Source organism: Mesocricetus auratus, unplaced genomic scaffold (assembly GCF_017639785.1).
Source record: "Mesocricetus auratus isolate SY011 unplaced genomic scaffold, BCM_Maur_2.0 Super-Scaffold_100013, whole genome shotgun sequence".
Taxonomy (NCBI): domain Eukaryota; kingdom Metazoa; phylum Chordata; class Mammalia; order Rodentia; family Cricetidae; genus Mesocricetus; species Mesocricetus auratus.
In genome coordinates, this window is record NW_024429196.1 from 41,522,001 (window position 1) to 41,539,816 (window position 17,816).

General features: G+C 37.9%; 1 protein-coding gene across 4 annotated transcripts in view; it reads right to left on the reverse strand.

Moving 5' to 3' along the window:
* Positions 1–17,816, reverse strand: part of Cdk13 (cyclin dependent kinase 13) — a 90,081-nt gene that overhangs the window by 49,893 nt on the left and 22,372 nt on the right. For all 4 annotated transcript variants that reach the window (XM_040755632.1, XM_040755630.1, XM_040755631.1 and 1 more), the window contains exons 2-3: positions 6,821–7,477; positions 910–1,080 (exon numbers count right to left, since the gene is read on the reverse strand). In XM_040755632.1, coding sequence (XP_040611566.1) covers positions 910–1,080; positions 6,821–7,477 — 828 coding nt within the window. The remainder of the gene's footprint in view (positions 1–909; positions 1,081–6,820; positions 7,478–17,816) is intronic.

The window sequence follows — 17,816 nt, forward strand, 5'->3', positions numbered from 1 at the left end:
ATATGTGTGTATATATATACACACACATACAATGTACAAGGCAACAAACAGTAACAAAATAAAAATTACATACAAATTGAGACTCATAGAAGGATAAAATCACCATAAAAACATTGAAGATTTTTCAATCAAACAAGTACAGAAAGTGTTAATTCATACAAAATCAAGACTCAGAATTCCATACTTGGATAGAGAGTAATAATAGATCTGACAAAAGTCAAATTCTTTAAAAAGATGTTATTTTGTAGTGTTTAAATTGTAGCAGGCTCACCACAGAAATTCAAGAATTGTAGCATAAGGATTCAAGGATAGGTTAACGCCTTTTCCTCATAATAAAAATGGCCTTACATTTTTAAATTTTGTATTGCCTGAAGAGCAATACTAAATCAAATCTATCCGCAAAATTTAAAAGCAGCAGTGTTTTTATTCTTTAGCTTCAAGGAAAAGAACTCTATCAGGTATTTAATATAAAACTACATCAGGTCCATTTTGAAAAATTCTGTGTCTTGGAAAATTAAGGATGTATGCAGTTAGTTATATGAGTAGTTAAAAGCAAAGGAAAACGCTGTCCATTACTGATTTTGTTTCAGATCACGGAATGCTGTCTTCCACTTTGCTCAATTTCAGATTTATGTTAGTGAGCTATCTTAACTATAAATACCATTGACACATACAACAGCCCCAAATTAATGAATACAAACTGTAGGAAATTTTCATTTGGTTTTATTAGTCATGGAAAATAGGTACCACTTGTGAATTTGTTTCTACAGAACTCTCAACCAATCTGTACATTTATATTTAAATAAAAATACACTTTTCAGTTTAAATCTTAGTGTTTTCTAAGTTTATAATGATCCAGGATATAATGTTTCCAGTCAAGTAAAGTGCAGGTAGAAAGCAAGCACATACTTAGGCCTTCGTTTGCTGTGTAACTGTGCTGCTGTTTTCTTCTCCTCTGGACTCTTAGAAAGATCATCTCCTCCTGGTAACTCGGGGGGCAACGGCAAATCAGCAAGCAGACATCGGAGTTTCTTTTCTACTTCTTTTTTAACTGCTTTTACAGAAATATTGCCTCTTAAGCTAAAGAAAAGAAAGGAGGGGCCACATAAACCACAAATATTTGATTATATGATAAAAAAATGGTCATGTTTTAAGACTTAAGTAGCATGCAAAGGCTCTATTTCCTATGTCATACTTCAAGTCCAGCTAAGAACACACTATTTTTCAATCACTAAAAAACTTTAAGAGGGCAGGGCGGTGGTGGCGCACGCCTTTAATCCCAGCACTCGGGAGGCACAGGCAGGCGGATCTCTGTGAGTTCAAGGCTGGGCTGGACCGACAGCTTCCAAAACAATACAGAGAAACCCCGTCTCGTAAAACCAAAAAAAAAAAAAAACTTTAAGAGGAAAAAAAAATGACACCGAATTAAGTAAAAACCATGGAAATTTGTAAAATGTAGACTCTAATTAATGGTAATGTATTGATACTAACTGTAATAAATGCAAGGTAAATAGGAATTCTAGAGTATCTTTTTATCTTTGCAAATCTAGGGCTATTTTAATAAAATAAAGTCTAGAGAGCTGGGAAGATGGCTCCATGGATAATGGTGCTAGGCATGCAAGCACAGAAACCTCGGTACAAATCCCAAGAATCCACATAAAGCTGGACACAGCAGCACAAGTCTACAATTCCAGTGTTCCTAAATGAGAGGGGAAGAGGAGGAGACAGGGGAATCCCAGAAAGCTCATGTGCTGGCTAGCTTGATGTTCACACTGAAATGGCCAAACAAGGGAACTTGCCTAAAACTACCTATAGCTTGTTTTATAAAGTCAGGACCAACACCCAAGGTTGTCCTCTAACCCCATACCAGCACATTCAAACCCCACACGCAATACACATATGCACATACAAATAAAACAACAAATTTTAAACTTAAAAAAATATAGATCTAATTTCCAAGACTGTAAAAGAAAACAGAAAAATCAACGTATCATGCTTTGCAATAAACCTCAGTAATTTTGTGATTATTTGATTCTGGTAGGGAGACGATGCATCCTTTCTCTTAAGCAAATAAAATCACAAAATACAAATGATACACCACTATTCTCTTGCCCATTGACGTAACCAAAGTCAATTAATTCAATAACAGACTCTTTTTAGTGTTTTCTGAACTATATGATTTTCTTTTTTAGTATTTATTTATTTTATAAATGAATAATGTATCTATATGTACACCTGCATGCCAGATTTCATTCCTTATAGATGGTTCTGAACCACCATGTTGCTGCTGGGAATTGAAATCAGGACCTCTGAAAGGGCAGCCCGTACTGAGCCACTCTCCAGTCCACAACTTTCTAATTTTTTTTAAGATACCTGTGATGGTTTGATTGATAATGAACCCCCACAGGCTTATATTGTGGTCCCTATTGGTAGAACTGTTTGGAAAGAATTAGAAGATAGTCATTTTTGGAGGGGGTGTGTCACTGAGGGCAGGCTCTCCCTTTACCTCCAATTTGTGGATCAAACTGTGAGCTCTCAGCCTGGCACATGGCAAACGCCTTTAAAATGAGGAGATCTGCAAGCTGTTCCTGTTGTCATGCCTTTGCTCTGCCATCATGAACTCTAACCCTCCATAACAGAATTACAAGTGACTTATAAGTTTGGTTGGTCCTATATTAAAAAAACATAAAACAAAAACCCAAAGAGCTATAGTTTTGAAACTGTATCTGAACTTGTAAATGAAATTTAAAATTTCCCAAATACTAAAAATCTGTACCTAATCAAGACAGTGAGAAACTCATGGGTTAATCTTTTTAAAATTTTATAAGCCTAGATTATAAAGGGAAAATATTAAGTCTGAATAGAAAATATCCATAATTAATAAAAACAAAAATAAATGTCAGACATAGTGGCACAGGCCTTTAATCCCAGCACTCAGGGAGCAGAGGCAGGAGATCTCAGGAATTTTGGGGCCAGCCTGGTGTACATAGCAAGCTCCAGGCCAACTAGACATTGTCTCAACAAACAAACAAACAAACCAAAAAATAAATGTCAAAGAAAAACAATACTACAAACTGCAAAGGTCAAGACCCCTAATATGAGAAAACTCTACAATAAATTATGAAAAAGAACAACCTCAGGGAAGCACTGAGGACTATAAACAAAATAATACACCATTGAGTATTCCATTAGCAATCAGATAAACACAAAATAATATAGCTTAAAGACTGCAAAAATCGGGAGGCAGAGGCAGGCACTCGGGAGGCAGAGGCAGGCGGATCTCTGTGAGTTCGAGATCAGCCTGGACTACCAAGCGAGTTCCAGGACAGCCTCCAAAGCCACAGAGAAACCCTGTCTCGAAAAACCAAAAAAAAAAAAAAAAAAAAAAAAAAAAGACTGCAAAAATCGCCGGGTGGTGGCGGCGCATGCCTTTAATCCCAGCACTCGGGAGGCACAGGCAGGTGGATCTCTGTGAGTTCGAGGCCAGGCTGGACCGACAGCCTCCAAAACAGAGAAACCCTGTCTCGTAAAACCAAAAAAAAAAAAAAAAAAAAAAAAAAAAGGACTGCAAAAGTTGAAATTGATAAAATCTGTTGCAGATAAGATGATTCCCTACCCACCTCCCTTTAAAAAAGATAAAAAGAGAGAGAGCCAGCCTTGTTAGCTCAAGCCTTAAATAACAGCACTCTGGAGATTCAGGGGGCAAAGGCATTCAGATGCCAATCTGGTCTACAGTGTGAGTTCCAGAACAGCCAGGGATACAGAGAGAAACACTGTTTTGGGGGTGGGGTGGGGGCAAAAAAAATGATTCCAAACAGTTGAATATATAAATTGGCATAATCTTTTTAGAATACAATTTGTTGATCTTGTCTCTAATGTTTTAAATGGATATAATTTGTCGTATTCTGTCTTACAAAATTTGACATCTATGTTATAAACCTAAGTCTTATTAATAGCACAAATATGATGTATCTAGCATACTGGACCTATCAGATTAACATGGAAAGAGCTTCACCACGATAAATGAAAAAAAGTGGGAGAAGGGAGGGAGTTTTTATAAAAACAAAATGATAACTATCTTTTGGAAGAAACAGTTTACTGCAGTTCTGGGAGAAGGAGCCAAAGTGAGTCTGATACACACTAATCCACTAAGGCTCAAGGAGGCACCAGAGTTTAGTGAAAAGGTGAAAGGATTTATCTTAAAGGAGTACCTACCAGCCAAACCCAGATCAGATGACTGTAGCCGATTATAAGATAGGAAAAAAGTTCCATTCAAATAAGAGGACTAGGTGGAGTAGGAAGAACTGCCATTTTAATGCTAGCTTTATTAACAGCTATTAAGAAGAATGACCATATTTGAAAATCATCATTTGTAGTTCCTACTATAGTAACTGTTTAGTAATCTTATTAGTGGGTGCTAACCCAGTTGATGACCAGTTGTAGGGAAAACAGATCTTCAAACGGATCAACATACAGGAATATATCCTAAAGTGGACATTAGTACCTTCTATATAGAGACTTTAAGGTCATCACTTAACCAAGTTATCGTATCACAGTTTAAAATTTTATTCCTTATATAGTAAGAAGTATATAAAATTACTTCCTAAATATTCTGGGCAAAACTAGTATTTGTTCTCAACCTAACCAAGATCCAACTGATTTTCTAAGTTTATAAGAAGTGGGAGGATTAGAGAAGTGTAACTATCATCAAGAAGAAAAAAAAATCAGACAAATTCAGAGGTAAGACATGCTATAAGACTGCAGATCCAGATTCTTCAACTCATGGGGGTAAGTAACACTTGTAATTGTCTTAGGTTACATTAACAATACTTGTGAGTAAACTGAAAACTATGGCAATCACTTATTTTCATAACGATGTGTATGACCTTTCCTTATACAGGGAAATTAAGAGCAAAGAAATAGATATTAAATATTAGCGTTTGTTGACTCTAGCCATTCTCAATCTGTGAGTCATAACCCCTTTGGGGGTCAAATGACCCTTTCACAGTGGTTACCCAAGACCATCAGAAAACACAAACATTTACATTATGTTTCATAACAATAGCAAAATTATAGTTATGAAGTAGCAATGAAAAAAATTTTATGGCTGAGGGTGACCACAGCATGAGGAACTGTATTAAAGGGACACAGCATTAGGAAGGTTAAGACCCACTGCTCTAGAAGGTTGTATAAATGCTAATTTTATTATTTAACCTTTTAAATGCCTAAATATATAAAAGTAACAATAGAGTACAGATTTACCAAATCGTCACAAAATAACACATATAACCTTTCACAGATTTATCTAAATGTGACAGGTAACTGAAGTAGAAGCATGCTTAAAGAAACCAAAGGTAGAAAGTACTCCTTAAAACATGTTCCTGAGATTATGTAGACCATTACCGTTCTTTAAAATGATCTTTAAGTATCCAGCAGAAAACAAGCATATAAAGATGCCTTCCACATTCAGGTTTCCAGAACCATTATCAGAAAAGATGATCTCTCAACTAATAACCTGTTTAGCACAAAAACAAACAAACAACACAAAAACCCATAGCAAGTTGCTAAAAAGAAACCTTTAAACATGAAGCTACCTACCATGCTCATTAAAACTGGTGAAAGGGGGTGTAGGTGAGGAATGGTTCCTCCCTTATAAAAAGAGGAAGGAAAAGCCAACAGTTCTTAGCTTACAAAAACTTAAACACCAGTTCTTTTCAAACAAAGGATGAGATCTATTATACTCTGTAACTCTGCACAATAATAATTAGCCATTTTACTTTTTAAAAATGAAAACATCATTAACCTAAGGCAGTTTATATTTCCCACAGTCCTAATTTATACTAAACTTAATCATAATATCTTGAGATGCACAGAACTTTAGCTGACAAAATTCTATCAGGTCATTTAATTCAAATAACTAATCAGTGATTTTTTTTCAGGATATTCTCATCTTTGGCTATTAACTACATGGAATAGAGCAAAGAAAATGTAAGAGTATCAACACCTATGATCTTCTACATGTAGTCCACTAACAAAATGTACTGCACTTCTAATAAAACTAGTAAGGCTATAAAAATATCTTCTGCCCTATCCAAGTAATTAATTTCTTCTAACCATTTTTCTTTTCCACAGTACATTTTTTATTTAATCAGTTAAAACTTCACTGAAAAGAATGTCTCCCCTTTATACACTTTTGTTCTTAAATCAGTCACTGGCAGAAATTTACTAGCATAATCATGTCTGTAGTAGCAGTAATAGTAAGAAAATTTCATAGCCGGGCGTTGGTGGCGCACGCCTTTAATCCCAGCACTCGGGAGGCAGAGGCAGGCGGATCTCTCTAAGTTCGAGACCAGCCTGGACTACCAAGCGAGTTCCAGGACAGCCTCCAAAGCCACAGAGAAACTCTGTCTCGAAAAACCAAAAAAAAAAAAAAAAAAAAAAAAAAAAAAAATCCATATCCACAAAACATACAAACCCATTCAAGGAGTAAAGACACATTGAAAGAGGAAAAGTAAGAGACAGTGTAGATAGAAAAAGCTATAGCTGGGTGTGGGAGTGCTTAATCCAAGCACTCATGAGCCAGAGGCAGACAGATCTCTTGAGCTAAGAGGATAGCCTGTTTTATACAGTAAATTCCAGATTAGCCAAGGGCTATATCGTGCAATGCCCGCTGAACCTCCTTACTTACCCATTCTCCCAAAAACAGCAAAATAAAAAGACTTTGGTGAAGGCTAAATCAGGGAGTTAAATCATCTCTGAGTTTAAAGTTTCATTTTTCTTTGAACAGTTACTAACAAATTTCAAATTTGTTTGTGCCTACCTATCAGCATCTTTATCTTCAGGCAGCATGGGAGGCAAAGGTAACGGTGGTAATGTAGAGGTCATTAAAGCCCCATGTTGTTCCTTCTCCTTGGCTCCAACGCTCGGTGTGAGTGGCTTGGTTTTCTCTTTAGTAGATACTGGTTCTTCCTTTGTAGCAGCAGCTTTACTTTCCTTCCCAACAACTGTTTTCTTGGTGGTTTTATCTACAATCAAGTTATTGTCTACCTTTGTTACTTGAAGGGGTGGCTTTGTCTTTGCTTTGTCACTTTTCAGGGTTCCACCACTTGAAGGAGAAGGTGCATGCTCAATTTTAAGTTTCTTCACATCCTTCACATGGTTTGTTTGCGAAGCACTGGCACCAGTTTCTGTGTTTCCCTTGGTAGGGGTAGATACATTTGAGGCTTTCGCAGCTTTGGCAGCTGCCTCGGCAGCCTTAGCTGCCTCTGCAGCTTTTGCTGCCTCTGCCGCTCTTGCTGCCTCTGCAGCTCGTGCCTTTTTATTCTTGTTCAATTCAGCTGCCAAGCTACTCTTGAGAGTTAGTGTGCTAGGAGAAATGCTTGAGTGACGACTTCTGGATCTAGATAACCTGTGTCTGCTACGAGACCTTGAGTGCCTAGATGAGTATGGGCTTCTGCTTCGAGATTTGGCAGACCGTCTGGTGGAAAATAATTAACATTTAGTCAGTACCAAATTAAACTTTATAGGGTGCTAATTTCAATCTCTGAAGTTAAACAAATTTAATTGATTTCAAAATAATAATATAGCATCTCTGAAGAATTTTGTTATTGTTTTTAAGTAAAATACTAGATGACAATTTTTTTTCAAAATATTCTTCCTTTTCTCTGGCCTATGAATGCTCAAAGATAAGGCAGGATTTAAAACAAAACAAACAAACTAACTAACAACAACAAAAACTTCTTAAGAAATACAACAAAGGACAGCAACAGGCCATCACTACTAACTCAGAAAGGATCAACCAAAGACAGCATCCTGGGTCTACAGAGCAAGTTTCAGGACAGCCTCCAAAACAATACAGAGAAACCCTGTCTCGGGAAAACCAAACAAACAAAAAAGGACAGCATCCTGTAAGTTTTCCATCCCCTCCCTACAGTCACATTTTCTGACACAAATTGTTTCTCTTTACCACCATGAGTCCTATTTTTGATACCTCAGAGTTCCCTTATTGTTACTCTTCTAACAAACATCCCTAACTTCAGTTCCAGGGGATCTGACACCCTCCCTCTTCTGACCTCCACTGGCTCCCGCACATACACCTGGTGCACATACATACAGGCTTGGATATGTACATACATAACCTAAATATTTTGTCAAAAATGTGTCTATACTAGAAACGTCTTTTTAAAAAGTCTCAACCATTTAAACTGGATTCCTGTCTGGAGCCTTAACTAGTTATAAGTCATATGCTAGGTATTAAATTCACAAATTTTAGCTCTACAGGAGGCAGGTTAGCACAATTTAACACACTGAACAGAGGAAAAAAGAACTCTTGCTAGATTTGGGTAGAAATGATGGTTCTAAAATAGGACAAGTTAACACAATAAACTACCAAGTAGACAAACCATACTGAAGAAACTGTGGAAATTACAGGAAACAAGAAATTCCAAGAACCCACAGTGAAAATTAGCAGAAACAAAAGAATAGGGCATTTCTATTTATGGCTGGTGTCATTACAATGTGGAAGGACATTCTTACAAACATTCTATAATTCTAAGATATAAACAAAATTACTAGACTCAGGATAAATTGAAATTAAAACCCTGCTTCTCCCTCATCCTTTCAAAACAAATGTAGAAATAAGGCCTACTTGTTTCAGCACTGAGCTATCACTGCATACGCGGTCCCCATGCCTTACATAAAAATATATGTAATTATTTCAGAATAATAAGAACACTAATTTTAAAAATATTATAACACATTAAGTAGTTGTACATACCAACTATTAAGATAAACATAAAAGGAGTGAAAACAATTAACTAAATGCAAAGAAAAATGATTGTAAAATAACCTGCAAACACTATATTAGGAAATGGCTACATTTTTTCTTCTCACTTCAGATGGTTGAACTCCAAACAAACCAAATGTAAGTCACATTTGTATTCCCTGATCAGATAGATTCCAATGTACAGCAAGAGAAAGCAGAGAGATGGCATCTCATCATAGGTAATAGCAGAGGCTTTTATAAAGCAATTTTTCTACAATGTATTTCCTAGGATCACGACTCTGGTTACCTGTTTAATACACATATAAAATTTGTATATAATACACTCTCAAACTCTGCTAAGTTGCCAGCAAATTCCAACGATACATTTACTATTTACAACTAACATAGTTTGATAATCTAAAATTTGATATAAAAAACAAAACTCAAGTTTAGGTCATTTTTACTAACAGTTTTGTCGAACATAATCAAAAGCATTACCATTTTTACTGATGCTTCAGGCATACAGTTGTGAGGGTAAGAAAGAAATACATCTTCAAACCTATAACAAATTACACTATAAAAATCTTACTAAAATGCCTTCTTATATATAATATTTTTCTTTGTAAATTTTTGTTCTTGGATTGACAAGACAGCTCAGTATTAAAGCACTTGCCACCCAATCTGAATACCAAGAGTTCAAGCCCTAAGGACCCTACAAGGTGGAAGGAGAACCAATTTCTGCAATCTGTCTTCTGACCTCTGTGTCTGTGTGCCTGTGTGTGTGCACGCGCATGCGTGTGCACAAGAGTAAACAATTAAAATGGGTTCTGATAGTTCTATTCTGTTGAATCTACAATGAACACATACTAACTAGCCACTGCTTGTTTGTTTTCCTTTGTGGTTTTTTCAGACAGGGTTCTCTGTGCAGCCCTGGCTATCCTGGGACTCACTCTGTAGACCAGGCTGGCTTCCAATCACAAAACTCTGCCTGCCTCTACCTCCCAAGTGCTGGGATTAAAGGGGTGTGCCACAACTGCCCAACTCATTGATTGTTTAAGTATGTTAAAAGATATCTTTAGGAGCTGAAAAGATGGTTTTGGGGTGGTAGTGGTTAAGAGCATACAGTACACTCAAAGGTTCAGCACCAAAGTCAAGCATCTGGCTCCAGGAGATAAAGCCCCCTTCTGATCTCAATGGGTATTACATTTGCCTGTAGATACCCTACACATACACACACACAATTACAAACAAAAGTTTAAAAGGCATTTTTTAATACTAGATTATCTTACACTCTTTGTATGGTAATATTTTGTTTATGATCTAATAAAGCTTGCCTGAAGACCAGGGTGTAAAGCTAGCGCACACTAGTTAGCCATAGAGGCCAGGCAGTGGTGGCACACACCTTTAATCCCAGCACGCGGAGACACATGCAGAAGGACTTCTGTGAGTTCAAGGCCACCCTGGACTACAGGAACTTAATCCAGTCTAAAGGGAAACAGAGCTCACACCAAGATGATCCCAGTACTTGGAGTGATACACCTTTAATCCCAGAACTGAGGAGATGGAGACAGACAAGGAGCGATGTGGCTGGGTGGAGAGAGGGATATAAGGCAAGAGGGAGACAAGTGAGAGATGCAGTCTGCGGACAAGATTACCCCTTTGGTTGGAGCACTGGTAGAGGTGAGAACTCTCTAATGGCTGGCCACCTTTAGCAAAAACCCCAATATCTGACTGAGTTTTTTTATTTATTTGGTTGGTTGGTTGGTTGGTTGGTTGGTTGGTTGGTTGGTTGGTTGGTTGGTTTTTGGTTTTACAAGACAGGGTTTCTCTGTATTGTTTTGGAGGCTGTCGGTCCAGCCCGGCCTCAAACTCACAGATATCCACCTGCCTCTGCCTCCCGAGTGCTGGGATTAAAGGCGCGCGCCACCACCGCCCAGCTTGAGTTTTTAATATTAAGAACTAGAATTTGTGCTACAGCTTTGCTCTCTTTGCCATCACGGCTACTGCAACACTCCACAGCTTTCATCATGCCAACAGCACTGTATGATTCTTGTCATTTCAGGGTTCCCTATTACTACTAATTAAGCATCCTTTGTGAGCGCCCTTAATCTACCTCACCTATGTGATCTCCTGAACAATGAGAAAGTTGGATTTCATTCTTTCTAAAACATTCACTAGCCTAGTGGTATGCCAAGTCTTAAGCCAAAATACTTTAATATTTTAAATCTTTAGCTTCCAAAACTATTTTTGCTGAAAGAATACCCAATGTTGAGCATCATTTGTTAATATAACTTCCTGGGATGACAGAAAACACAGAAGCTCATGTAATAAATATCCAACACAGCAGCCATTATCCCCAACTTTCTTAGTCTACTTTTTCTGCCTTGCTTCTTACGTCCTCATGGAATTCTAACAGTACATTTACTTTAAAAGCTTGTTAAAAAGTCCTCAAGAGAGGTATGAAAATGATTGCCAAACTGAAAATTGCCATGTTAAGTGCTATTATTTCTTTTTCACAACGTGTTTAGTGCTGCAGTAGTCACAATAGTTTAGAAATGGAACCAACTTAGATGTCTATCAGCATACCAATGGGTTAAAAAAAACACAATGGAACATTACTGAGCCATAAACTAAAATGAAATCATGACATTTGAGGAAAAATGAATGAAAGTAGAAACTGTTATGCTAACAAAATTAAGTAAGATTCGTTTGTTTTTTTTTTCTTTTTAACTGCATTTTTGTCGATGGTTGTTGCTGACACATGCCTTTAATCCCAGCACTAGGAAGACAGAGGCAGGCGAATCTCCGTGAGTTTGAGGCCAGCCTGGTCTACAGAGTGAGTTCCAGGACAGCCTCCAAAGCAATACAGAGAAACCCTGTCAAAAAAAAAAAAAAAAAAACCCTGCATTTTTCTATTAAATGTACTATTTAGATTTTAAATTATGTATGTGTATTCCTAAAGGTCTCTCTCAAGTATTTCTTACCTAAGTTAAAACTTTAGACAGCTGGACAAGAGACACACCTTTAATTCCATCACTTGTGAGACAGAAGCAAGCAAAAATCTGTGTGTGTTTGAGGCCAGACAACTGGTCTACACAGTGAGTTCCAGACTAGCCAGGGCCACATAATCAGACACTGTCTCAAATAAAACAACAACAAAAACTGTCTCAAATAAAACAACAACAAAAAACCCAGACAACAACAAATGATGTTCCTATGTACTTTATTATGCACTGCTGTAAACACTCTACTAATTATTTACAACAGAATTGTGGGAGACTCTTAAAATCATCTACCTTATCTAACCTATACTACTAGGAACTCAAACTACTGGTTATATCAGAATGGGTGAGTAGTGGATGGGTGGGTGTGCGTGTAGTTTATTATATCCAGCACCATCTGAAATTAAGATTCAGGAAGTATATAAATCATCCTCTTAATATTTCCTCCTTTTAACATTCTCTATTTTTAATTTTACTATTCTCAATCTGCTCAACCAGGCTATAAATTTCATTTCCTGATAAACACATGTTATCTCAAAAACTGCCTCATCTTAAATTCTGACTCTACATTCCCTTATAGCCATACCCTCTGAATGAATAGTTCCTACGAATGCTGTAACGAAGCTACTTTAAACAGTGACTTAGAGCAACACAAATTATCTTACAGTTCTAGAGAGACAAAAATCCAGTGAGCTTGGAAAAATTAAACCACCTATCTCTGCTACAATCTCTTGAGATTATCTGTCCTCTTACCTTTCCCAGTTTCACTTACTCAAGGCATCCATCACTCAAGGCCTCTGCTTGCATCATTTCTTTCCTCTCTGTATCATCATCACATGGCATTTCTGACTCAATCCTACAGTCACCTTTGTATAAACTTCCTGGCAATCATACAGGAACTATCTAAGTAGTTTTTAATCACAGTTTTTGCCACAACATATTGTATATACACACTCCAGGGAGTATGACAAGGATATCTTAGGGGAACATTATTTAGCCTATCATACTGTCCTCTTTCATCCTCAAAATTACTTTTCTCTTTCACCCACCTTCTCACTTAATCTACCCTATCCAATTGATATATTCTCTGGGCTCCATTTATTTAAACAGCATAACCAAACCAATTGTTACTGTTCAGCTTTTTTGTTTGTTTTTTGTTTTGTTTTGCATGTCCCAAGTCCTTCACTTTCCTTTTCTTCTAAGAAGTTACTACAAACCTTAAAAACTTTGTTCAAGCTCACAACTTCAGTTTCAAGATTTATCAGGCATATCTTCTCCCACACAAACTACATTACTTTTCACCTACACTCTACCTCATTGCTATCTAAAATTAATCCCTTTGGTAAATTATTGATGGCACATTCTCTAGAACCTTACTTTACAAAATGTTGGCCCCAAATGGCACAACCTGTAAGCGTGTCAAAAATGCTGTTTCACGTATCCTTTCCATACCGATTGACTCAAACACACAATAATATTTTTTTTTAAACAGTAGACAGGTAAACTAGAAGAGCAAGTGCTGGTATCTTGCTATTTTATCTTTCCTGCAAGTCAAACTCCTGTGCCCATAAGCTCATATACTCACTGAGATTAACTCTAGAAAACAAACATGCTTTACAAAACTAGAACAAGAAAAACTCAATGTCTATGAGACAATATTAAGTATATTCTTAAAAATACCCCCTACCATTCCCGCTTCCCTACTTTTTTCCTGACTATAGATGCTGGCAGCTTCTGCCTCTTAAGGTTCTTTTTCTGTACCATAGTCATTCTCACACAGAATTTAACTTATACTTACAAACTGAGGTGGTCTGAATAAAATGACCGCCATAGGCTCATGTATTTGAAAGTTTAATCACCAAGGAGTGTCACTATTTGACAGGATTCTAAGGATTGGGGGTGTGGCCTTGTTGGAGGAAGTGTGTCACTAGGAGTGGGCTTTGAGGTTTCAAAAGCCCATGCTGGGTCTAACCCCACCCACCCACCCTCTCTCTCTCTTTCTCTGCCTATGGATCAGATGTAGAACTCTGAGCTGCTTCTCCAGCACCATGAGCGCCTGCATGCTGACATGCTCCACATCATGATAATATAATGAACTGACTTCTGAAACTGTAAGCAAGCACTCAATCAAATGCTGTTTATATGAATTGCTTTGGTCATTCATAGTGTCTCTTCACAACAATAGACCAGGACTACAATACATGATAGCTTAAACCCCAGCCTTTTAAACTGTGAACTGCAACATTAGAGGGTCCTGGAAGGTGTACCAACCAGAAGTTAATTCAAAATCAAATGTAGCACATAAGAGGGATTTCTGGCAGTGAAACTGTGCAGCTTCACTACAACCTTGGTTGTGAGCATACAACACGCACACTTTTAACTGGGCACAAATTCACACTATGCCATCCCAATGAATGTTGCCTGAAACACCTCAGCTAGGACTTGAGCCTATTGTAGCATGTAAACCACAGTATTTCACTTCAGAAAACTCAGAGTAAATGGTACAGGACTAGTATTTCAGTATTATGAAACAAGACAAAGAGAGTATTCCAAGACTGGAAAAGAAACTCTAATCACATCTGCATGGCACTCAATAAGGTGAAGCTGTAACTGAAAGCAGCATATAGAAACTATCAAGAGTTACAGAGGTGCAATGCCACCGTTTGCATAAGGAGCTCAAAAGAAACTTTTCACTAGAATATACTTCAAGTACTGTAATGAATTCTAACAGGTGTGACCAGATCTGGACTCTGCCTATGAGATGCTGCCCACCAGCCAGAACAGCACTGATAATCCAGTTACTCAATGACTCAGATGGGAGAACACAATCACCTATCAACAGAGGACTTCACAGCCCCAGTTAGTGTGAATGTGGAAAGAGTGGATCAAGTCCTGAGTGATTTTTATTGCTAGTGTAGGCACAGCCACATCAAGTACCCAATACCTGGAACCCAAAGGAATAGCAAGTCCTTTCCCCCAGGGTGACTCAGAGGGATGGATAGCAAAGCCTTCTTCTGGTCAGTATATGAAAGCCCAGCAGCTATAGATTCCTGTTGTGGAATAGTATTTTACTGTGTGAAGATGTGTTACATTTGTTTCGGCTGCTTTTGTTCACAATGCAAAAGACATTACATTTGTTTGATTAAATAAAATTAACCTGGGGTCAGGGGTTAAGTCAACAATTAGCTGACAGGAAGTAGTAGGGAGGAACTAAGTGTAGCATGTGGGGGCTGAACAGAAAGATGGCCCCTTTTTTTGGGAGAGTGAGAAAAGGGAGAGGACACCTGGGCCCAGCCACCCAGGCACACAGACAACCATGGAGTAAGAAGGAAAGAAAGGTATATAGAATAGAGGAAGGTAAAAGCCCAGCGGTAAAAGGTACACACGATACTATTTAAGAAAAGTGGGCTAGAAACAAGCCAAGCTAAGGCCAGGCATTCCTAAGTAAGAACAAGTTGTCATGTATTTACTTGGGAGCTAGGTGACAGCCCACAAAGGGAAAAAGAAAAAAGAAAAAACCAACAACATTTTGGCATACCAATGTGAGACTCAGATTTCCATAGGGTCCCCAAACAGCCAATAATTAAAACAAAACAAAACACCTACAACAGATTCCTCCTGACTACAATCTGAAATTGTTCCCACAAAGATAACTCCTCCCCTTCCCTCTGCCCTATACATAATAAACTTTCTGAGATTGAGTTGTTGCATAATAAATCCTAGCTTTTCTGTGTGCCTGTCCTTTAATTCCCTCACCTCCACTGGGAACTCAATAAAGTCAAGACAAAGCCAATAATCATTCCAGTATCCATCACCACACCTTAGTCCTCCTCCATACCTATCTTATCTCTATTTAATGCCCAATGTCATTGTAGCACAGGAACTTGACCCTGCTCTGCTGCTACCCTGTATTGTTCCCCAACTACTTTCCTTCTGCCTTTTCCTCTCCCAAAAAGCAGAGTCTACCCTGATTTGTAAGGTCTCTGTGCTCAAAGAACCAGACTGTTCTACATACCAATGGCATATTGCCTCTCTTCACAGCATTCCTTTGGACAAAATTGTCTCATTCCTACCACTTCCTACTACTACAGCTCACCTTGTTATGACATGCTCCTATGCTTAATTTAACTCTATCATTCCAATACTACTTACTAGTCTCCCATTTCTATTTCTTTCTATTAATATGCACTGTAACTAATCAATCAGTTCAGAGTACTGTTGATATCACTTTGTTCCATCGATAATTAGCAGTTAAGGAGAGGATAATATTTAACTATTATTCTTTTTTCACAGGGGTGGGGGATAGTGACAATTACTGCAAAGCGTACATTACTAAACATTACAAATACTTCCAACTGAAAGGTGAAAAGGAAAGACGAGAGGAAGGAAGAAAACTAATGATCTAACTCCTGATGCATAAAGCCCAAGGAAAAAAAGTAACATGAAAAACAAACACAATATTTCATCCAAAGGTTATCAATCTCAGAGTAAAGGCCCAGAATGAAAGAAACTCAGACAAATTCCAGACCAGGAATTCAAAACAAGTATAATATGTTCAAAGAAATAAAAGAGGGTCTGCATAATCTCCTGAATGCATTAAAAAGGAGCACAGAATTAACAGGTGAACTCAGTGAAGAGTAAGAGAATGGAATTCATTAAAGAGACAGAATTGCTAAACAAATACCAAACTGAAAGAATATTAGAAAATGAACAATTCGGTGTCAAATAAAAAGCACAGTAGAAGGGCTGGAGAGATGGTTCAGGTGTTGAAGAACTGTGTCCAACCCCAGAACCCACATGGCAGCTCACAACTGTTTGTAACTTCAGTCCCAGGGCATCCAAGGCCCTCTTCTGACCTCTGCAGGCACTGCACACACACAGTGGACAAACAACCATACACATGAAAAGGAGAGAAGGGGGTGGGGGGAGAGCCGGGAGAGGGGACCTGAAAACATAGATAGCTAATCCCACATACAGTTTCCCAGACTGGCCTCCTCTACCAGAAAAAAAATGTGGCATACTGTAACACTAAAGGTTTACTTATAGGCTCAGAAGTTGGCACCTAACCCTAGCTGAAACCACTCCTGACATGCTATTCAAGCATCAACAAAGTGGCTCTAGGAATAAAAACCAAGCACCACTCAGCTAGTCTAAACCTGACAAGCTGGGTTAAAAGAAAACAAAGATCCAAATACCCATTGAACAAATAAATGTGTGCAGATACCCATACCAAGAAACTCTACTCCCAAAATTAGCATCCCCAACATAATATTTCCCAAGAAAAGCAACCTAGCTAATGTACAATGACTTCAAAAATAATTTCAAATACTCGGAGTATATATGTCCAAATGCTTGACTGAATGAGAACTGCAAAATCACAGTTGAAGGAAATAATAAAAATAGTTCAAGATTTGAAAAATATGATTTCAAATCTAATTTTTCTTTGTCATCTTTCAGTTGGAAGTATGTATGATGTTCAAGAAGCACAAGATTTTTGTAGAGTTGAGATGTCCTTTTCCTTTGTCAGGATGGTGTTCAGGGGACCAGGCTCTATTACCACACATCTTCCATGAGTAGAATAGTGTCTGCAACTAATTTCCAAAACCAGACTCTTTGAAGAAAAGCTCAATTGAAATAAAAGTCAAATGAGTTCAACAAGTAAAACAAAAAGCTCAGAGAAAAGTCTCACCAAAGTACTGGGATCCTGTGGGGAGGAAAAAAAACTAGCAGGTCTTGAGGACAAAATAGAGAAGCTGAGTAGCTCCACAAAATAAAATGTTAAATCTAAAAAACTCAGGAACGGAATCTGCAGGGAATCTGGTACACTACACAGTGACTAAACCTATGGTACACTACAACATGACTAAACCTACTGTAAGCATTGCAGGTAGAACAGAAAGATATCCTGGCAGTCGGGAGCCACAAAGTTACTGTAAGTATAGCAGCTTACATCCCTGATCCAGGGAAAGGTTTTACCAAACAACTCTGCTCTAGCAGGGGGAGTTCTCCATTGAAGTTGTTACAGCTCTGCTTGGATCCCCCAGAATATA